Source organism: Bactrocera oleae, chromosome X (genome assembly GCF_042242935.1).
Source record: "Bactrocera oleae isolate idBacOlea1 chromosome X, idBacOlea1, whole genome shotgun sequence".
Classification (NCBI taxonomy): domain Eukaryota; kingdom Metazoa; phylum Arthropoda; class Insecta; order Diptera; family Tephritidae; genus Bactrocera; species Bactrocera oleae.
The window spans coordinates 15,195,534-15,219,081 of record NC_091541.1 but is presented as its reverse complement, the minus strand read 5'-3'; the positions used below and the strand labels follow the sequence as shown (position 1 = coordinate 15,219,081).

Genomic DNA, 23,548 nt, shown 5'->3' with positions numbered 1-23,548 from the left:
GTTAAGAATTTATTTTATACACATGATCACATGAGTTGGTTAAACGCGTTACGCAATATAAAAACTGAGTGCGACAGTGATATTGAGTGGAACATAGAAAACAACTATAGCCAAGTCTCAAACCCAATGAGTTTCGCCGTGGACGTAAGCCAAGTGCAAGCATAAGTTAGCGAAGCAATAGCATAGCAAGAACAAAGATTTCAAACAGCTTAACGCTAGGAATAGGCGGGTAAATAACTTGAGTATCGAAGAACACCAAGTTGAGCCCTGTAAAAGAGTTTCTGTGGACTCACAGAGCGGTATTGGTATCACACAATACTGTCCTGAACTTTGACGCAATCATAGCCAGACTTGATTGCTCTTACGCTGACAAAACCTCCCAAGGAAACTGCGCCCCTGCAAAGCAGGGAGAGTATTATAGGGATGAACGGGGCAGCGAAAAAAAAACCTTATTTTGTCAGGAAACAGCAATGGTTACCACGAAACGAATAAAAGAACTAAGAAGGGTCGGCCCCAGAGCCAATGGAAATTGACTTTTCTTCCAAGTGTAAATAGCGCACTAACTCCTCCAAACCTCAAGGGAGCAATCAACACGCTCAAAAGAGATCAAATATGTCTGATAGAGTGGACAATGACTCACTGTATTTTTTAGGGAAAAATCCCGACTGCCGTATATCAAACGACAGTTGGGTGGGAGCATTTTAAAAATATTAATCGATACAGGGGCGGCAAACAATTACATTAAGACCGTAAAGGAGCTAAAACAAGTAATTCATGTCGAAAACCCCTTCACTGTGAGCTCGGTACATGGTTCGAGCAGAATAACAAACAAATGCCTTATCCAAGTTCCTTTGATGCCATTATAGACTCTGACTTGTTAATAAAAGCAGGAGCGGCATTGGAATTACAAAATAGCAATATCAAATACCAAAACAAATTAAAGCAATTGAGCTTCCATTACTGTGACAGTGTAAACTTCACAGATGTTAATGATATAGTAGTGCCCATGTCCTTAAAAAAGGAGTTCAAAGGCATGATATTGAGAAGGTCAAAGGCGTTTTTTACCTTTAACGAGGCATTACCCTTTAACACTCGGTCACTGCCACGACCCGCACTATCGATAATGAACCAATCTACAAGTATGCCAAATTATATCCGTACCCAAACGGAGTCTCTGATTTCGTAAACAACGAAATTGAACAACTGCTCAAAGATGGTATCATTAGATCCTCCGAATTCCCATATAACAGCCCTGTTTGGGTTGTTGACAAAAAAGGGTCTGATGGCAATAAAAATAAACGGTTGGTAATCGACTTTAGGAAGATAAATGAACGTACCATAGCCGATCCATCGATCGAAGTCAGATACTGCGACAATTCACTGTACAATTATCCTACACGATCAATTCGACAGAAAAGCCTTTAAATTGCTTCAAGAACCAGTTCGTTCTCGAAGAAGCCAAATTTCCGTTAAAAAGAGACATCATACTCTTTAGCAGAAAAATACGCCAACTAATAAATTTTACAGATAAAAACGCTCTATTCGAAGTAATTAAATCACTCTCAAGTTATCGTTTTCGACATTACAAACAAAGGTGAACAAAGTGAAATTATCATCATTGAACACAATCGCGAGGTCGGGAAAATATTAAACGAATCCTTCGTGATTATTATTTTCCGAAAATGGCAAAATTAGCCAATGAGGTGGGGATCTATTGCAAAACATGTACCAAAGCTAAACACGACAGGCACCCTAAGAAACAAATGCTTGGGGTAACACCAATTACATCATATGCTGGAGAAATGCTCCACATTCACATTTTTTCAACAGACAAAAAATCGTTCCTTACTGTCGTTGACAAGTTCTCGAAGTTTGCCGTTGTACAACCGATCGCGTCTCGCACGATAATGGATGTAAAAATGTCCATTTTCCATCTTCTAAATTTGCTTCATCAAACAAAAAAAATTTATTGCGACAATGAAGCCGCTTTCAATTCGGAAACAATTAGATCACTGTTAAAAAACGGGTATGACATAGACATTGTGAATGCACCACCTCTTCACAGTTGTTCAAATGTAAATCTTTTAAACTAGAAAAAATGTCTGATGACATAGCCGAGTTAATTTTGAGGGCAATAACAGCCCACAATCGATCCATACACTTGGTCACAAGCCAAACCCCGATCGATGTGATTCACGCAGCGTCTAGCGAACTCAGGCGGACCATAAAAAATAAAATCGTAAAACCGTAACATGATAACATTGAAAGATCTAACCCGAACAGGTAAAATAGAGTTTTTGAAGTATAAATAACAATAAAATATTAGGAATTAAGTTAACACCGCTTTTCACAGAGGAAACGATTCAAGCAGACCTGGGAACGTCTGTTCTTATTAAAGGGAGGGTGGTCCCCAAAAACAACCTTAAGTAGCACTTACTTACAAGATAATAAAATTAATAGTTAAGCACACAACGATCTTTATTCCCTCTTCTTCTATGTTTTCAGGATTAATTTTGCAGTCCTTTTATTGTCAGGAGTCATATATTGTCGTATTATCGACTACTCTCATTCCAATTATATTCCGGTGATAGACGGGAAAGTGGTGGTATGGGAACAAAGGAACTATTAAAGACATTCGAGTAACCTGACAGAATTTGCTAGCATGTTAGATGAGACTGCAGAATTAGCAGAGTTATTTCCTCAATCGCATATGTGAAAGTTGTTAGACGTGAATATAGAACATGTTAGAAATATGTTGTTGCTCAGCACTCAAAGTAATAGGCAGATGCGGCTGATTTTAAAAAAGTTAGATGGTCCGAGTCAAAGTTAATCAATGCAAATAAGGGGCAAATTGTAATTAACTCAGAAACACAGAAACAAATAAATAAACTAACAGATACGATAAATGAAAGAATTAAAGCAAAAAACTATGAGTTGGTTGACACACCGCATTTATATGAAACATTACTAACGAGAGATAGAATGTTAATAAACCAGGTTTCACACTTGATTCTCACAATTGCATTGGCTAAGGCCAACATAATAAATCGCATTATTTTTGATAGTAGAGATTTGGACAGAATCTTAAAGGAACACCCCGTTGAGATCCTTATAGTTAGCCTAACTGAAGCATCGAAGATTAAGGTCCTACAATCCGAGAATATAATTCATTTACTCATAGCCTAGTCTAGAATTACGTTTATCTGTACCAGAGTCACCATCTTACCGGTATCACATCAACATGTAACACTACAGCTACAAAATGACACCGTAGCCGAATGCAATGATGACGTATTAGCGGTTAACGAATGCGTAACAACAACATTCGCATCCGTTTGCAAGTTAACGGCACAATACACCTGTGCAAGAGCACTGCATGCTGGCGGCGTGGCCTCCTGCCGCACTCAGCGAAGCCATCTGAAGCCTATCTCGCAAGTAGATGATGGAGTCATAATTATCAACTGTGCTATGCTCTCAGCAAGGGTCAGTACAGACGATGGCCCAGAGATTACTACGGATCGGATACACCTCATCACCTTCCGTTTCTCTGCGATCATCAATGGCACGAAATATGTGAACCAGCGTCAGATACTAAATAGAAAGCCAGGCATAGCGGGTCTCCGCTGCTTAGCATCGTTAGTCACGATCCAGTCTTGAGTATGCCGCAACTCCATAGAATGAAATATGTCAATCTTTGTGTCATCCACGAGCTGGTGTCCGCCGACTCATTCAATCTATGGATTATCGCCGGTGTTGTTCTCAGAGTCATCTGAAGCGGCTTTTTCCCCATATGCCAAATCTGAAAGAGAAGACAAGTTTCGCAGGAGATAACACAAGAAACTTTCACCTGTCTTTACCCATTTGCTCCAAACATATTTAGCTGACGCGTGAGTTCAGTGGCCTGATTACTAGGTCAGGTGCGGTAATCTGATATTTGATTATGCTGCAAATGTTTACGTTATCGCTTAAGCTGAGACATATTTCGCTGACGCATGACTGAGGCCTGACTACTAGGTCAGCTGCGGTTGCCTGATATTTGACTATGCAAATGTTTACGTTATCGCTTATGCTGAGTCGGCTTGCCGGCGGTAGTTTAGTAGCTTATGGGTCCACGTTTTAGGTTTAGCTTTAAGTCCAATTGTGTAATATAATTAGTTAGTATTTTACTTTCAATAAACATACTTGGTTTGCCGTTTTAATATACCATCTTGTTATTGTTGTGATTACTGAGCCACAAGCCCAGCGATAAGAGAGCGAAGTAAAGCTCCCAACGTAATAGACCAAAGAAGTTAACTATAATCATCTCGCGCATTGATTGCGAGATACCTGGACAGCGATGGACTGCGTTGGACCACATCTAAGGTAGCACGAGTTGTTAGACCACAGAACTTAGAAGAACGAGAAGGTGCCAATTGAATTTTGTATGATGCTCGATTGGACGGCTAACAGAGCTGAAAAATTGAGATCAAAGAGTTCACCATTTTCTGTAGTATTTGCTGTTATTTAGTAGAAATGAGAATTTATAACAACGTTCTCTGATAAAATACGTATCTACCAACATAAAGAGAAAAATTAAATACTTTGAACAAAAAATACAAATGTCACTGCACATATGCATGATTATTTTTTGCCATATAAATGATTGTTATGATGAAAAATTGATAAAATATGTTTTTTTTTTGCACAAATGCTACATTGATAAAATGTGAAAGAGTATGCAAAAAATGATATTTTACTATTTTCATAATTTTCTAATTTCAATGTGTATGTATGTACAAATGTACGTATGACATTGCAAAATAAGTAATGCATACGCACATCTAAATAAGAACCTATATACATATATATGCATAGAAAAATACAAACATTGTTATACAAAAACAACAATTCTTTCAAATAGCATGAGCAGCGTAAGAAATCAATATGGCAGCCAAATTGATAAATCCTAAATTTGTAGTAAATCACACAACAAGATTTTTATTCTGTTAGAGCGACAAGGGGATAGGTGACAATCGGCGAGCGCTCGTTTATTTTTCGGCACATCTCGGATTTTCTACCAACATCACAATGTTGTGACGCCTTGTCGTCGCATCAGTCCTTCGACAGATTGACTCTTTGACATAAAAACGTGAGCTTCGATCATTGGTTGACCGTGTCAACGGAGATTTCATATGAAGTAATGAGTGTTCTTATCTAGATACATATGTTGTTTGTAGACAAATTTACAAATATTTTTCTTTCATATTTCTTTACATGTACACATGATATGAAAATGCCGACGGCAAAACACAAGTCTGTGCTTTTATGACTCCATAATTGTGTCAAGTACATGATCTATTTTAAGAACTATATCAAAATAATTTATTAGTAATAATTTAAAAGTATTTTGTAATATTTCTCATAATAAAGTAAAAATAAATTAACATAAAATAGTTTAAAAATTAATAAATAAAATAATAGTTCAATAAAAGGAAATATAATATATTGCAAATACCATATCAATATTCCCAGTTTGGCATACGTATTATATTCTCTTCAATATTCGTCGGTTGGTTATGTAAAGAGAGCGTATGTGTACAGATTCACCGCTGTTATAAAAGCGAGAAATGTTATTTGTTTCTCCTGCGTATGGGGTGAACTCCTTGATAAAATTTTACAAATGTTCGCTGTCGAACCTGCACCTACTCGTTCTTCTAAGTTCTCTAGTTAGACAGCCATCAACAACGCGTGACCACAACTCGATAACTTGATTGGAAATCACAAATGCAACTCTGCAGAGTTATTTATAAAGCAGGTGGCAACATTCAACCTACACTATCTGTCATGCTGACGTACCTTCATCTTCCCTTTTCATCACGCATCGTCCAGCTGTAAGCACGTCTTCACTATTTTTGGAGGTAATCACATTATATCATTTATTGGAAAGTAACTAATTGAACATCGTTGTGGACATCCCACATATTGGTGACGCCGACGCAAGCAAAAAAGGCCGAAGAGGACGCGCTAAATCAGTTGGCAAAAAATTTGCAGCCTCGCAGCGTGGAAGTTGCTAAAGTGTCCATCAAAATTCTACCATTCTGGCACGCAAAGCCAGAACTTTGGATCGCCCAAGGGGAGTCACAATTTATTGCTGCATGGATAACGAGCGATAAGACCAAGTATCACACTGTCGTGGCCGCAATAAAAAGCAACGTGCTAGCACAAATAAGTGACATTATTCTCAATCCACCGAACAGCGACATGTACCCTACACTACAAGAACAAGAGCTTAGTGACATGCGCCCATCACAACTCCTGCGCGAGATGCGTAGTTTAGTAGGCAGCGAAATAAGCGATAACATACTCAAGTCTATTTGAATGAATCGGTTACCTTCCAACATGCGACTAATACTTTCCACCAGGTCTTATAAAAAATACGACAGTCAAATGACAATGTACGAACTGAACTTATTAGTACCAAACTAAACTAAAAACTCGTTGTCTTTTTCCGAAAAATAACAGCAAATCAAATATCAAAATGTACTCAGGTTGGCGTACATAACTGGATGCGTGAGTTTTGTTAGATTTACCTATGTGATTATTGGTTTATGTTGCCTTTTCTATTTTTGTACTCTTGAAACATGTTTCTACAGAGTATAATAGTCCAGTTCACCTAACGGTTGTTCGTATCGCTTAAAAATAATGGAATAAGATATAGAGTTATATACAATATATATAAATGATCAAGATAATAAGATGAGTTGAAAGCCGAGTGACTGTCTGTCTGTCCGTCTTTCCGTCTGTGCAACCGATAACTTGTATATAAATAAAAGTGAGATCGACCACGCCCACAAACGCCTTAATCAAAAACCTGTAAAATGCTAGAGCTGCAAAACTATCGATAGTCGGACCACTCGATAGATTCAAAAAATACTATAGATAATATCGATAGTTTTCTCCTTAAACCTACTTACTATCCGCTGTTTTAAATTAAGAGACCATGTCTTTGTACACTTCATTTTTGTGAAATAGTCTTTGGTTTTTTATAAAATAAAAATACAAAAAAATTAATAAAGTTACATATGTCCACAACTTTTCATGTTATTATATAAACTGCCCTGAAAGCTGACGAGTTATAAGAAGGTACATAAAATAAGAATGTGTTGATGTGTTTAGTCTTTAGGGCTGGTTTTCTATCACATATTAGCGTGGCTAAAAATTTTCTCCGACTCTCTAAAATTAAAATTATTTAATGTCATATCCCTTTATATTCACTGTAGGCAGACTAATGCTTTGGGTGTACAAGTATGTATGAGCATTAGGGTGGGTAAAAAAAAAAGAATGTTCTTGTTTAGACACCTCTAACAAAGGCTCTCCAAGTATCAGCTCATAGTTGTAACGGAAAGGTTCTCCGCATTACCGTTATCTATTTTTTTTATGATCGAATAGAAATATTCATATCTCATTTTCAACTACTTGAAGACTTATTTCGTTTCATGGATTTTGTGTTGTGTTGGTTTAAATAATTTTTTGATTACGTTAAAAATAAACACAAAAAACCAAAATAGAGAAAAAAAGACTTTTTGGTAGAGTAGTAAATTTCCTACAAAACTTAGAACTTTGCAATTTAAAATGGTGTTTTTCTCTATAAATTCGCCTCGCAACATGTTGCTAAAGAGTATAATAGTTTTGTTCACCTAAAACTACTCGAGATAGATATAGGGTTATATATAGGAAAGATCAGGATGAAGAGGCAAGTTGAAATCCGGGTGACTGTCTGTCCGTCCGTCCGTCTGTGCAAGCTGTAACTTGGATAAAAATTGAGATATCTGAATGCAACTTGGTACACATGTTTCTTACTGTAGGACGGTTGGTATTGCAGATGGGCGTGATCGGACCACTGTCACGCCCACAAAACGCCATTAATCAAAATACAAATAAGCTCCACAATAAGATATAATACCGTTATTTGGTATACAGGATCACATTAGGAAGGGGCATCTGAAGGATTTTTTTTTAAAGTAGGCATGGTCCTGCCCCCTAACCTAATAGGTTTAGTGTGCATATCTTCTAAACCGCTAAAGCTATAATAGCAAAATTCACCTCTATCGACAGTGTGAAAACGGGTGACATTGGCTGTAAACCCCGCCCACTCCCCATATAACGGTACTGTTAAAAGCTACTAAAAGTGCGATAAGTCAAGCACTAAACACGCCATAGATATTAAAATTTATCATTGGGATGGTATGAGATGACTTTATAGGAACCGCGTTTAAAATAAAACAGTGGGCGTGGCACCGCCCATTTTAGGTGAAAACCTATATCTTGGGGTTTGCTTAACCGATTTCACTCAAATTCGGTACGAAACATTTTCTTATATTTATAGTTAGAGTGCGAAAATGGGGGAAATCGAATTACAACCACGCCTATTTCCCATATAACACCATTTTAAATTGCATCACAATTAAAATAAGAGAGCGTGTTTTTCTCATAACAAGGTACATTTGTGCCTAAAATGGGGCAAATCGGGTGAATTTTAGGTAAATGGTAAATTTTACCCAGCTCCCATGTAACTACTTGTAATATCAGGATTTTCGAACATTCGTCTGACTTTACTTCATATGATTGGTGATGGTATATGAGGTACCTTAATGAAACAGTGGGAGAATTTTATTAGTCTACTTACTTATACTACTTATAATGCTTTTCGTTCAAACCAGTTTTATGCCGAATATGTCGGTCAGTGAGTATCAATATTTTTTTTATGTATAAAATAGCTTCAAATATGTTCTAGAGTATAGCTGAGCAATGAAAAACTAATATCTTTCTCTATCCCCAATATATATATGATTTCCGTCTTTCCACCTGACTTCAAACCGTTCCTGTTGATCAAAATGTGATACTTTAACGAAATTTAGTGGAAATTATGTGGTTTGACACTGAATTAGAATGAAATTAGTAAATACTTTTGTCTAAACCTCACAGCTTCATATAATGAATTCCGTATCTCTGGTTGATGTTTTCGACATAAGCTTATAATAAAAAATTTACCCACTTTGGTCGAGTTAATATCACATTCATACATATAAATATCTCATTTCAAGATGTTTTTTGTTTACTTCTTAATATAATTTTCGCTGACTCGAACTAAAGTGTACCGTACCCGTACTTTATGCAAAAAGTTCAAACTTCCGACTGGCTTTATATAAACGTAAAATATTTGATATATAGAAGTTTATTGCCGAAAATGTGTGAAATCGTTCGCCGAATTTCTCCACTGTCCTTAAGCTCAGTCGAATCCCAACTGAAGCTATCCTTTCAACTGTAAAAGACTCAGTTAAAGTAATCGGTATAAGTGAAAATAAGAATATATTGGAAAGAGTTAAAATTTTCTAAACTTCTGAAAGGTAGGGACTGCCCTATGAATTGACACTCAAAACTTCCGCCAAATATGTAATTACAGTGAATATAAACACTTGTGATGGCTTGGTTAACCCTTATGTTAGTAACGGGGTACCCACCGCTGTGTATTTGTGTTAATAGCTTAAAAAAATTCAATATTTAATTTTAAGCTCTCAAATCGTCGTTTTTTAACTTAAAAGAAAGCTATTTGTGAGTTCATTTAATTGATTTATTTTTTATTTATTTTTTTTAAATTAGCTTAAACTCTAGCCATCGCCCTATTAGAAACCGGGTACCCAGGTCCACAGTGGAAAGCATAGGAAAAAAATTGTATATAATTTCTATTAATGCATGCAACTAAATTTTAATAAAAAAATAAAGAAAAATTACAATTTTTTATAATTAATGACATTGAACACATTTTACACGATTAACTGAGTGCTCGTCACACACAGGTTGGTGACAATTGGCACAGGTCTTACGTTACTTTCGCCGTCTTCTTATTGGCAAAGCATTGCAGACATGACAAGATCCTATTTCTTTTACCTTCCGGTTTTATCTTTTGGAGTCTCTGGACCAGGATTTATCAGGACTCTTTCTGTCAGTATATGGCCTAATACACTTTCAATTGCAATCTTTGTTGAGAAGTGGCGCATTACTAGTAGATTTGTCATGCGATGTTCAATCATCGGCAATGCTAGTTCTTCACTTAGTTTACGCATAAATTGACGACGTTCTGTCGTTTTTTTGACAACCATTTTATTATGTTCATAATAAATTATATATGCCGCAAGTGAAGAAATATCTAGCATGTTGAAGAACATTGCCATTGGCTATCTCGAAGATCGTCGTTGACTGGTGTATCTCCGCACCATTTGGTCCATTGTGTCAACTCCAGCTTTATATTTATTTTACAAATTTATTATTTTTGGTTTTCGTTTAGTGTCATCACCAACTGACATATCTGAATGCATTGTCGATATCAGAATGATAGCTTTATTTTTTTTAGGAACGTAGGAACACATGGTAACCTTTTCGTGAAATCCAAAAACTGTCGAATACTGCTCCCGTGTCTTATTCGCTCCCATAACACTAGGGATGTAAGGTTTATTCTTTTTAAGCGTGCCAATAATAGTAATATTCCACGACAACAAATGGTTAGCAACTGGTACAGTACTAAAGAAGTTATCCATGCAGATGTTTCTACCACTACCTCGGTACGGAGCCGCCAATTCTTTCACTACTGCCTTGTCTTCTTTTTTACGTTCACTTCAAGTATTACCATCGTCGAATCACAAACAACGCAGAATATTATGGAATGTCGTTAATCCCATCGTCGCGCCATACAGCGGATAAGAATTGGAGTGCCACATGTCAAATGTATGATCTGTATTCGAATTATTTGCTCCAGCGCAAATCAAGATACCGAAGAACGAATAAATCGTAACGGACTTCTATTGATGCTGTGAGTTTGGATGGTTAGCATTGTACTCTTGGAAAATTACTTCAGCTTTTTTATTAGTGTGACGGACGATTATATCAACCATTTCGTAGGTAAAAATTTTTTTGAAAGTCTCGCTTATTGACAACGTTTCCGTACTGCGATGAGGCCCACTCCGCTGGCGCACAACATTATGAGCTGCGGTCTGATGCTGAGTTGGTGGAGTTTTGTTTCACACTGTTGTATCTTTGGCAATAAAACTCCCAGATGGTTCTTGAGCTCTTCCTAAAATAATAATAACAACATTAATTAGTTATTTAAGAAAAATAATTATTATTTCAATCATTGCTAAGAACAAATAGTTTACTTCATCTTCTACTGCTGAATTCTCTTCAGCGATTTCTTCTGTATCTTCGGAATCTTCTGGTTCGTCACGCACTGAATTACCTTGTTGATTTTGATGTCTAGCTCTATTTGCTGGAATCCAGTCTCCGTCATCGCTATCAGAAACCCTTCTTGAATCACTGATGTGTTCTCTAAGTAGTTTCCTCAAGTACTCATTCCATTCGGTTGCACAAAATGTAATTAAAATATTTAAAAATGTTAAATATATGTAACGTTTACTTACCGAGCATAGTCAGCTCTCGATAATTGTTCCATAGCTTTATTTTTCCCTGTCAAGAGAACACCAAATGAAACCCGTCTGATCCCACCAACAATCTGTTACATACTTAAACAAAAAATAACCTTGAGTTTTTCTTTCTCTCTCCAACGGCATCTGCTCGGCTCCGAACAATAAAAGCCGACCGACTACATGGGGTGTCCCAAATAGGTTTCAGATGTCATTCAAGATTTTACATTGCTATTATTATTTTTTCCTTTAATTGTCACTGACTATAATTATTTGAAGAAAAATTTTTTTTAAATAAAATAAACAAAATTTTTAATACTTAGTACCAGGTTGCTAAAAGACGACGGTAAAGTTGATTATTAACATAAGGGTTAATGGGGCAGCTGGACAACTTATGCAAATTGATTTCCATTGTTCTTTTCGAACAACTCTGTCGACTAAATTTTTGGAACCTTCTGTTGGTTTGATAGGACGATCAAAAAAGCCTCATCCTCAGTTTCTGGACACCAATTGAAAAAGTTCTAAAATCTATTCAATATAAAAGAAATGAACAAATTTCAATTGAATGAACTGTTCAGTAAAAGTCAGGGTGCCACATATAACAAAGTTGTTGTTCATACTCGACCCAGAATGCCCAGAGCTTCAATATATAATATGTCGCTTGTAGTCTAGCTACTTCTGCAGAATGTCTATTCATCATAGGAAATATTATTCCTCCTAACAAATTTTCTGAATCGAATCCTGTGTTTAAGGAACTGAGTGAATTGAACACAAATAAAGCTCTGACAAAAAGTTTCAATTTTATAATTTCCCGAACATAAGAACATCAAATTTTATTCCATAATGTTCAGAATCTTCACGCTCTCATTAATTATATAAAAAGCGACTATTTGATGTTATCTTGAAATATTTTATGTTTTGTACAATAGAAACTTGGAGTTATCCTTGCGAAAGTTTTTATATACCAGGAAATACTCCAATTAACGAGCTGAGGATAGATATCACGGAAACAAGAAATAAACGGGGCAGTTTCGATATTAATATTCTGGTTCTATACAGAAATTTAGCTTTCTCTGTCAAACATTTAATTGTAGAACTTCAGGAAGCCCTTACCTCTGAGTTATGCAATCATAATGTGCTAATTGTTGGAGATTTTAACTATTGTTTAATGTCTACAGGGACTACAATAAGAAATCTGCTCCAAGAAAAAAACTTTAGCTCCCTGCTTGGTGTAAAATATTCAACTACATCTGCCGTTACACAAATTGATTGGGCAGAGATGCTTCCCATGTTAATGCAATTACATTTGAGACAGTACAGAGCTATCATGACAGTATTTGTGTCTCTATTTCGAACTAAAGTTTTCAGACTTAGTGCAATAGTTCTTAATTTTTAATCGAATTAGATGGCAGTAATTTTTAAGACAATATAAAGAAAAATATGTAAATAATCTAACTAAGAAAATTTAATTTATGTGTAAAGGGTGTTTTTTTAGAGGTATAGAACTTTAAATTGCAATAAAACAACGATAGACTATTCGATTGACATGAATTTTATTTATCCGAAAGATAATCTTGTGGCATTACATTTTAAACTTGATTTCTGGCTCGGACTTAGTCCAATTTTCGATGACTTTTTCCAACATTTTTGGGCGTATATCGGCAATAACACGGCAAATGTTGTCTTCCAAACTTATGCGCATAGACCAATGACTTTACATAACCCCACAGAAAGTAGTCTAGCGGTGTTAAATCACAAGATCTTAGAGGCCAATTCACAGGTCCAAAACGTGAAATTAGGCGGTCACCAAACGTGTCTTTCAATAAATCGTTTGTGGCATGAGCTGTGTGACATGTTGCACCGTCTTGTTGGAACCATAGCTCCTGGACCTCATGGTTGTTCAATTCAGGAATAAAAAAGTTAGTAATCATGGTTCTATACCGATCACAATTGACTGTAACGTTCTGGCCATCATCGTTTTTGATGAAGTACGGACCAATGATTCCACCAGCCCATAAAGCGCACCAAACAGTCACTTTTTCTGGATGTAACGGTGTTTCTACATACACTTGAGGATTAGCTTTACTTCAAATGCGGCAGTTTTGTTTGTTGACGTAGCCATTCAACCAGAAGTGCGCTTCATCGCTAAAAAAAGAACTTAGTGCGCGATACGTATTCCGCACAGAATCATTATTTTCGAAACAAAATTGCATTATTTGCAAGCGTTGTTCCTGGCGTGATGAAAAAAAATATAATTTGAATATATCTATAAGAATCTCTATAAAAATTTATGATAAATGTTGTAAATATTATATACAAATTAATATGATAATATAATTTTTAAAGTTGTTAATATTGATTATTTTCAAGCTAAACATCTGTAATAATAATGATGTAATATAAAAAAATTTTTATTCATTATCAGAAGACGATTTCTTTTCATACTTCTCAATACAGTTGTAATGCATTCTATATTAAATCAATTATAAGCGTATACAAAAAAAATGTGGAAAACGGTTGGCCTCAAGGGCCATCCCTGCAACTTCCCGCTAATTTCATATGCTAACGTTCAAATTTCGCTTTTTTCACTGCTTTTGAGCTCTTCGAAATTTTTCGTTTTCAATATCTCGCAAGTAAATCAACCGATTTTGACCCGGTTGGCGGCAAACGATGTGTTTTTTTAAGGTTTAGAACTGATTAGTTTTTGGTGTTGATCGGTCAAGTCGTTTGGAAGAAATTCGAAAAAAAGATTTTTCAAAATTTTTATTTTTAAGATTTCTCAAAATCTACTGGTCCGATTGGGTCCAAACTCACACGAAATTCAAGTGCAATGAAACCCTTTGGAATGCCGTTTAGTTTATTCAAATCGGTTGAGCCGTTTAAAAGTTATAAGAGGGTCACATACATCCACACACACACACATACATCCACACATACATACAGACATACGGACATCATCGTAGAAATGTTCGGGGAAGCTTCCTCGACCCTCAAAACGTCGAGATCTGTTGAGAACTCGATTTTTGCAAAATGGGGTGAAACCAATATCTTCCCGATTTTTAGAAAATTTTCCATTTTCTTAGCGGGAAGTTAAAAAATTTGAGTGAATTTAGTTTACAAATTGCTCCAATTAATTTCACTGTGAATGTAAATAACTGAGGCAACAGTTCCTACTTCTAATTATAAAAATATATAAAAAATCTAGTATACCATTTAACTTTGTAAGAATATAAAATGTTCGTTTACAGCTTACAAAATGTTCCGAGCTTATCCTTCCTTACTTGTTCAAATTATTAACTTTATGAATAACTGAGGTTTTGTCCAGCCGACAATTTAAAACATTCGAAATTCGTACCTAAATGTAAATATTTCCACAACATTTTCTCTAAGTTTCTATGAGTTTCTTAAGGCCCAATTAACAATTCTAATCGAAACCCTTGTGTACGTGTGATCGTTCCCACCTTTCTTACGCATTGGTCTTATGAGTGGCACGGTGTGTTTGTGTTAGTTTCCGCGCTAAGTCCTTCAATGTATTGAATTTCCGTAGCCGTGAATAGCCGGAATGTAATCCAAAATTAGACTTAACATTTGGTATAACTAGACTATAAATATGTAACTTTATTAAGTGAAATCTTGCAATTTCATACAAATTGTTGGTAAAACTAGTAAGGGCATTAACCATCGATAGTCAAAGTAAACTATCGATAGTGAGACAAAAAAGGAGTACAGAAATGCCGGTTCTAGATCACTTTGGTGCAAGTCTGCATGCACCATTTTCGTACTTTTCCTTGCACCAGTTTGGTGCAAAGGGAAAAAACCGCAAAACTACAAAACCGCAAAACTGCAAAACCGCAAAACTGTCGCAGCGCTCCCGTGTGTGTGTGTGTGTGTGTGTGAGCGTGAGAATTTTATATAAATCTAAATTTTACACCATTTTAGTGCAAAGGGAAAAAATAATTTTGTATATTTTGTGGTTTTGTGCTTGTGGTGCTTAGATAGACCCGTGTAAGGGATTTGGGGGGTCCCGGGGCGCATTGTAAGTGAACAGCAGTAAACTTTGACGAATGTAAAATAATAAAAGAAACAAAATTGTTTTAATTATTTTTTTATATTTTCATATCATTTGTTTTAACTATATTATATCAAATTTAAAACATTTGAACATTTATAAATAAAACATTTGTTACAACTAAATTCAATGAATGCATATAAACTTTTTTTCAAGAGCTTAGTACGAGCAAAACCGCCAACACCTTTATATTTATATACAATTCCTAAAAGTTGTTTAAGAAATTTATCTTCACGGACCCATTCAACATCACAGCTTATATTATGTTTTTTTGCAGAAGTTGTAGTGCAATCCAAATCAATATCTTCCGATTTAATTTCATCATCAAACCACTTTTGAATTAAAAATTTTAATTTCTGAATATCTCCGTCATTTTTGAAATTAACTTCAAATGAGGGAACTTCTCCCACCTTTTCATTTAAAGTAATTTTTCCAACAGTTAATAACCCTTTAGTGTCTATAATTCCATTTTCAGGAACAGCTGCTAGTGTTGGTTTACAAAGATCAATACACTTATTTACATTTTGTGTGTTAGCTTTTTGTTGAGCGGTTTTTTGTATAGAACCTTCAGCTTGTATTATCTTTGAAGGTCGTTGTCTCTTACGCTTATTTGTCTTCACTTCAGTTGTACCTTGTAGGGGTTGAGCGGGTTCTGTTGTACCTTGTAGGAGTTGAGTGGGATCTTCTAAGTTTTGAAGCTGCGTATTAAATGTTGTTCCTTGTAGGGATTGAGCGGGTTCTTCTAATTTTTGAAGTTTCTCATCGAACCTTCTTAACATATTGTTGAATTCTTCTTGATCGAACACAACATTTGGTATCATTTGTTGATAACTATCAAAGTTTAAATAATTTTCAGAATCCATTGTTCCACGTTAATGTGTTTCCGTTAAATATGTTATTACAATTAGACTATTATAAAATAAAGTTCATATTTATATCTTCTTGTTTCATTTTCTCACGATGATTACATACATCTAGGTTCCTTAAACATGATAGCATATAAATTATACAGTTTTTTCATTGCTTTATATCGGGAATAAAGCGAAATACAATTACATATATCTACTATTTCCTCGTCTGAATTATCAGTGAAATGACAATCTTTTTTGTGTAATCCATTGGGTGAATATACGAATGGTTCTGATAAACATGACCGCAATTCATTTATTATAGAATAAAAATATATTTTATGTTCATTATCAATTAAATCGTTATATTTTCTTAAAAACTGTTCTAGGTATTTTGGAAAAGACATTTTTTCCTTTTTATTGTACTGTTTGCTTGACACTAAATTAAACAAGTAAGGAAGGGCTAAGTTCGGATGTAACCGAACATTTTATACTCTCGCAAAGTCAAATGGTATACTCGTTTGAGATTTTTTTGTGGATTGGCTGATATTTTCGGTAGAAGGTCAACTATAGGCACTGGGGTCCACATATTTCGTACTTAGGGGTTTGAACAGTTTTGGTTCGATTTAGACAATTTTTGGCCGCAAGGTGGCATACTTTAATTGCATTATTCACGCAAAGTTTTACTCCGATATAATCATTGTTACCTGATTTGCATAGTGGAAAGTGAAAGAATCAGATGGAATTGAAAATGGTGTTACATGGGAAGTAAGCGTGGTTGTAGTCCGATTTCACCCATTTTCGCACTATGACATAGAAATATGAAAAGAACGTTATGTACCGAACTTGGTTGAAATCGGTTGGGCAGATCTCAAGATATGGGTTTTCACCTAAAAGTGGGCTGTGCCACGCCCACTGTCTAATTTTGAACGCGGTTCCTATAAAGTCAGCTTATACCATCTCAGAGATAAAATTTAGTGTCTCTGGCGTGTTTAGTGCTTGATTTATCGCGCTTTTAGTAGTTTTTAACAGTACCGTTATATGGGGAGTGGACGGAGTTGAAACTCGATTTCAACTATTTTCACACCGTCAATAGAAGTGCTAAAAACATTTGCGTCTAGTGAATTTTGCTGTTATAGCATTAGCGGTTTAGGAGATATGCGCATTCAACCTATTAGAGGCGGGACCACGCCCACTTTTTAAAAAAAAGTTTTAACTGCAGATGCCCCTCCCTAATGTGATCCTGTGTACCAAATAACAGTCTTGTATCTTATTGCGGAGCTTAGTTATGGCAAGTTATTTGTTTTTGATTAATGGCGTTTTGTGGGCGTGGCAGTGGTCCGATTACGCCCATCTGCAATACCAACCGTCTCACGGTACCAAGAAACATGTCTACCAAGTTTCATAAAGATATCTCAATTTTTACTTAAGTTAGAGCTTGCACGGACGGACGGACGGACAGACAGTCACCCGGATTTCAAATCGTCTCTTCATCCTGATCATTTATATATATAAGGTTATCATATATCTCCCTTCCGCTTTTTTGTCTTTTGAATTTCGTGGCTATGTACAAAGCGCTACAGAGCTCGTATCTGGCAACACTATACATAATTTGAAAGGTCTTGACATAACCTACAAAACAACGCTATGCATGATTAGTTTGGATATTGCGTTCAACAGTTATAAACGTGTGAACATGGAGTTCACTAACGCCGAAATTCGCGCTATTTTAAAGTTTTCCTTAGTTAAAGGCAAATCTGCTAGAGATGGTACTCTATCACTTCGAACCGCGGAGGAATGGTTTCGACGATTCAGAGCCGGTGAAAACGACACCATGGATAAGCCAGCCGGCGGAAGACCTGTGACGACAAATACCGATCAAAATGGAATTCATCGAGTAAGACCGGCATATGGCATCTCGTGACATCGCCCAGGAGATGGGAGTTAGTCACCAAACCATTTTGAACCATCTGCAGAAGGCTGGATACAAAAAAAAGTTTGATGTTTGGGTGCCGCATAATTTGACGCAAAAAAACCTTCTGGACCGAATCAACGCCTGCGATATGCTGCTGAAACGGAACGAACTCGTCCCATTCTTGAAGCGGATGGTGACTGGCGACGAAAAATGGATCACATACGACAATATCAAGCGAAAACGGTCGTGGTCGAAGGCCGGTGAATCGTCCCAAACAGTGGCCAAGCCGGGATTGACGGCCAGGAAGGTTTTGCTGTGTGTTTGGTGGGATTGGAAGGGAATCATCCACTATGAGCTGCTCCCATATGGCCAGACGCTTAATTCTACCATCTACTGCGAACAACTGGACCGCGTGAAGCAGGCGATCGACCAGAAGCGTCCAGAATTGGCCAACAGGAAGGGTGTAGTGTTCCACCAGGACAACGCCAGACCACACACTTCGTTGATGACTCGTCAGAAGCTACGGGAGCTCAGATGGGAGGTTTTATCGCGTCCACCATATAGCCCGGACGTAGCGCCAAGTGATTACCACCTGTTTCTGTCCATGGCGAATGCCCTTGGTGGTGTGAAGTGGAACTCAAAAGATGCTTGTGAAAAGTGGCTGTCCGAATTCTTCGCAAATAAGGAGGGGGGCTTCTACGAGGAAGGTATTATGAAGTTGCCGTATAGATGAAAAGAGATCATCGAACAAAACGGCGCATATTTTGACTAAATCCGATCACTGCAACACTTTTTATAAAGCATTGAATGAAGAGCAAAAAAGCGGAGAGGAGATATATGACAACCTTATATATAACCTTATATCTAACTCGATTAGTTTTAGGTGATACAAACAACCGTTAGGTGAACAAAACTATTAGACTCTGTAGCAACAGGTTGCGAGAGTATAAAAATTAACAAGTAGGGTACTAGTAGTGCGAAACTGGTGGTTTGCGGAACTATAATTTCCGCTGCACAGTATATCAATAAACCTCAAAATAGATACCGATAAACACGTACTTATACTGTATAGATATATATATATATATATATATACATTTAGAAAGATAAGGCTACTTGTCCCCATGCATATAAATTACACATTTTTCAGTGAAAATATACAGTTAATTGTTTGAAGCGGTTGTTGTTGAAACAATTTATTTTTTAATATTTATTAAACGCTAAAACTTTAAATAAACGGTAATAAACTGTGTAATATATATATACTGTGTATTATATATATATATATAAATATATATTATTTTTTCATTGTTACTCTACAATATCTTCTTATTGTAGTCATGAAGCAGGCTCTTAAAGGCTTAAAATCAGTTTCAAAGGAAAAAACACAAAAACCAATATTGAAGGCGATTGATGTACCAATTAATAAAAAATTAAGAGTTTTAAAAGCTATACGAGTGAAGACAAAGTTTGGTGATAAACTGATGATTGAACTAGATGAATATGTTCTTTTTCTTCCAGAATCTTACAACTCCTTAAAAGATTCAACTATTGAAACATTGAATAATAATACAATTTACATCGAATTTATTAAACGTGGAGAAAAATTTACTTCACCATTGTTTGAATTTCATTCATCATAAGGTTTTTTAAATTTTCGAATTATCTCCCAAATAAAAAAATAAAAATCAAAATGTATCCGTGTAGTTTCTGTGACATATGTTCGGAAGAGGAGTTTGAATAAGCATATTTCAATGAAACATCAGGATTCTAAAACAATTATTTCACAAAAAATGTATCCGTGTAGTTTCTGTGAAAAGACATATGTTCGGCAGAGGAGTTTGAACAAGTATATTACAATGAAACATCAAGATCCAAAACAATAATTTTTTGCGAACAATGTAAAGTGCAAGTGAAAAAAAATGAATGGACAGCACACGTGAGAACAAACATACATAAAAAAATTGTATGTATAGTGTAAATAATAATGTGAAATGTATTAATTCTATGTTTAATAATCGTATTGAAACATATGTTTTGGAAAACGACGAGCCCAAGGATTTAATTATTGAACATTTTTTTGAAAAACATCTAAATGAATTAACTGAACTTTTACAGAAATCTATAGAAAAGCATGAAAGCATCAAATTTAACTTTGAATTATTTTGCAAATATAATATATTCAAATAAAAGAATATATTGAAGAATTTGCTATATTGTCACACCAAACATTAATGACTGAAGCATTTATGGAGAACAGCAATGTTGGAGATATAATTAAAGAAAAGTTTAGTAAATTGATTGAAAAAATGAACACATTTCAATAGCGAGATAGTGGTTGGAGTCTAAATTAAATTATTCATCTAAAAGTAAACATAAATAAATATCTACCAATTAGAGGCTCATTATATAATATATACCACTACCGAAAATAATTGCAGTTAAAAAAGCATGTATTAATATTGTTAACAATGATGTATATTGTTTTAAGTGGGCCATAATTTCATCTCTTTACCAACCCTCAATAAATAGCCAAAGGTGTTCTTCATATAAATTTTTATTTTTAAGATTTCTCAAAATCTACTGGTCCGATTGGGTCCAAACTCACACGAAATTCAAGTGCAATGAAACCCTTTGGAATGCCGTTTAGTTTATTCAAATCGGTTGAGCCGTTTAAAAGTTATAAGAGGGTCACATACATCCACACACACACACATACATACAGACATACGGACATCATCGTAGAAATGTTCGGGGAAGCTTCCTCGACCCTCAAAACGTCGAGATCTGTTGAGAACTCGATTTTTGCAAAATGGGGTGAAACCAATATCTTCCCGATTTTTAGAAAATTTTCCATTTTCTTAGCGGGAAGTTAAAAATTTGAGTGAATTTAGTTTACAAATTGCTCCAATTAATTTTACTGTGAATGTAAATAACTGAGGCAACAGTTCCTACTTCTAATTATAAAAATATATAAAAAATCTAGTATACCATTTAACTTTGTAAGAATATAAAATGTTCGTTTACAGCTTACAAAATGTTCCGAGCTTATCCTTCCTTACTTGTTCAAATTATTAACTTTATGAATAACTGAGGTTTTGTCCAGCCGACAATTTAAAACATTCGAAATTCGTACCTAAATGTAAATATTTCCACAACATTTTCTCTAAGTTTCTATGAGTTTCTTAAGGCCCAATTAACAATTCTAATCGAAACCCTTGTGTACGTGTGATCGTTCCCACCTTTCTTACGCATTGGTCTTATGAGTGGCACGGTGTGTTTGTGTTAGTTTCCGCGCTAATTCCTTCAATGTATTGAATTTCCGTAGCCGTGAATAGCCGGAATGTAATCCAAAATTAGACTTAACATTTGGTATAACTAGACTATAAATATGTAACTTTATTAAGTGAAATCTTGCAATTTCATACAAATTGTTGGTAAAACTAGTAAGGGCATTAACCATCGATAGTCAAAGTAAACTATCGATAGTGAGACAAAAAAGGAGTACAGAAATGCCGGTTCTAGATCACTTTGGTGCAAGCCTGCATGCACCATTTTCGTACTTTTCCTTGCACCAGTTTGGTGCAAAGGGAAAAAACCGCAAAACTTCAAAACCGCAAAACCGCAAAACTGCAAAACCGCAAAACTGTCGCATCGCTCCCGTGTGTGTGTGTGTGTGTGTGTGAGCGTGAGAATTTTATATAAATCTAAATTTTACACCATTTTAGTGCAAAGGGAAAAAATAATTTTGTATATTTTGTGGTTTTGTGCTTGTGGTGCTTAGATAGACCCGTGTAAGGGATTTGGGGGGTCCCGGGGCGCATTGTAAGTGAACAGCAGTAAACTTTGACGAATGTAAAATAATAAAAGAAACAAAATTGTTTTAATTATTTTTTTATATTTTCATATCATTTGTTTTAACTATATTATATCAAATTTAAAACATTTGAACATTTATAAATAAAACATTTGTTACAACTAAATTCAATGAATGCATATAAACTTTTTTTCAAGAGCTTAGTACGAGCAAAACCGCCAACACCTTTATATTTATATACAATTCCTAAAAGTTGTTTAAGAAATTTATCTTCACGGACCCATTCAACATCACAGCTTATATTATGTTTTTTTGCAGAAGTTGTAGTGCAATCCAAATCAATATCTTCCGATTTAATTTCATCATCAAACCACTTTTGAATTAAAAATTTTAATTTCTGAATATCTCCGTCATTTTTGAAATTAACTTCAAATGAGGGAACTTCTCCCACCTTTTCACTTAAAGTAATTTTTCCAACAGTTAATAACCCTTTAGTGTCTATAATTCCATTTTCAGGAACAGCTGCTAGTGTTGGTTTACAAAGATCAATACACTTATTTACATTTTGTGTGTTAGCTTTTTGTTGAGCGGTTTTTTGTATAGAACCTTCAGCTTGTATTATCTTTGAAGGTCGTTGTCTCTTACGCTTATTTGTCTTCACTTCAGTTGTACCTTGTAGGGGTTGAGCGGGTTCTGTTGTACCTTGTAGGAGTTGAGTGGGATCTTCTAAGTTTTGAAGCTGCGTATTAAATGTTGTTCCTTGTAGGGATTGAGCGTTTTCTTCTAATTTTTGAAGTTTCTCATCGAACCTTCTTAACATATTGTTGAATTCTTCTTGATCGAACACAACATATGGTATCATTTGTTGATCACTATCAAAGTTTAAATAATTTTCAGAATCCATTGTTCCACGTTAATGTGTTTCCGTTAAATATGTTATTACAATTAGACTATTATAAAATAAAGTTCATATTTATATCTTCTTGTTTCATTTTCTCACGATGATTACATACATCTAGGTTCCTTAAACATGATAGCATATAAATTATACAGTTTTTTCATTGCTTTATATCGGGAATAAAGCGAAATACAATTACATATATCTACTATTTCCTCGTCTGAATTATCAGTGAAATGACAATTTTTTTTGTGTAATCCATTGGGTGAATATACGAATGGTTCTGATAAACATGACCGCAATTCATTTATTATAGAATAAAAATATATTTTATGTTCATTATCAATTAAATCGTTATATTTTCTTAAAAACTGTTCTAGGTATTTTGGAAAAGACATTTTTTCCTTTTTATTGTACTGTTTGCTTGACACTAAATTAAACAAGTAAGGAAGGGCTAAGTTCGGATGTAACCGAACATTTTATACTCTCGCAAAGTCAAATGGTATACTCGTTTGAGATTTTTTTGTGGATTGGCTGATATTTTCGGT

General features: G+C 35.3%; 2 protein-coding genes across 2 annotated transcripts; both read right to left on the bottom strand.

Moving 5' to 3' along the window:
• Nucleotides 1-3,734: 3,734 nt before the first annotated feature.
• LOC138858070 (uncharacterized) lies at nt 3,735-16,385 on the bottom strand. The gene is made up of 2 exons (XM_070112537.1): nt 15,668-16,385; nt 3,735-3,799 (listed from the first exon to the last, which is right to left on the bottom strand). Exons 1-2 carry the CDS (start codon nt 16,383-16,385, stop codon nt 3,735-3,737), a joined length of 783 nt encoding a protein of 260 aa, XP_069968638.1.
• A 3,425-nt stretch (nt 16,386-19,810) lies between these two features.
• Nucleotides 19,811-23,006, bottom strand: LOC138858069 (uncharacterized). Its single transcript, XM_070112536.1, has 3 exons — nt 22,530-23,006; nt 22,289-22,475; nt 19,811-19,833 (listed from the first exon to the last, which is right to left on the bottom strand). Exons 1-3 carry the CDS (start codon nt 23,004-23,006, stop codon nt 19,811-19,813), a joined length of 687 nt encoding a protein of 228 aa, XP_069968637.1.
• Between the last annotated feature and the right edge of the window lie 542 nt (nt 23,007-23,548).

What these genes read in the sequence shown, in the direction of transcription:
- LOC138858069 (XM_070112536.1), bottom strand. Translation starts at nt 23,006, where the DNA reads ATGGATTCTGAAAATTATTTAAACTTTGATAGTGATCAACAAATGATA. An exon ending in GAGAAGTTCCCTCATTTGAA is followed by an intron (nt 22,476 to 22,529) that starts GTTAATTTCAAA and finishes TTAATTCAAAAG; the next exon opens with TGGTTTGATGATGAAATTAA. An exon ending in TACTAAGCTCTTGAAAAAAA is followed by an intron (nt 19,834 to 22,288) that starts GTTTATATGCAT and finishes ATGTTTCAATAG; the next exon opens with TTGAATCTTTTAAGGAGTTG.
- LOC138858070 (XM_070112537.1), bottom strand. Translation starts at nt 16,385, where the DNA reads ATGGATTCTGAAAATTATTTAAACTTTGATAGTTATCAACAAATGATA. An exon ending in TACTAAGCTCTTGAAAAAAA is followed by an intron (nt 3,800 to 15,667) that starts GTTTATATGCAT and finishes CTTCTCTTTCAG; the next exon opens with ATTTGGCATATGGGGAAAAA.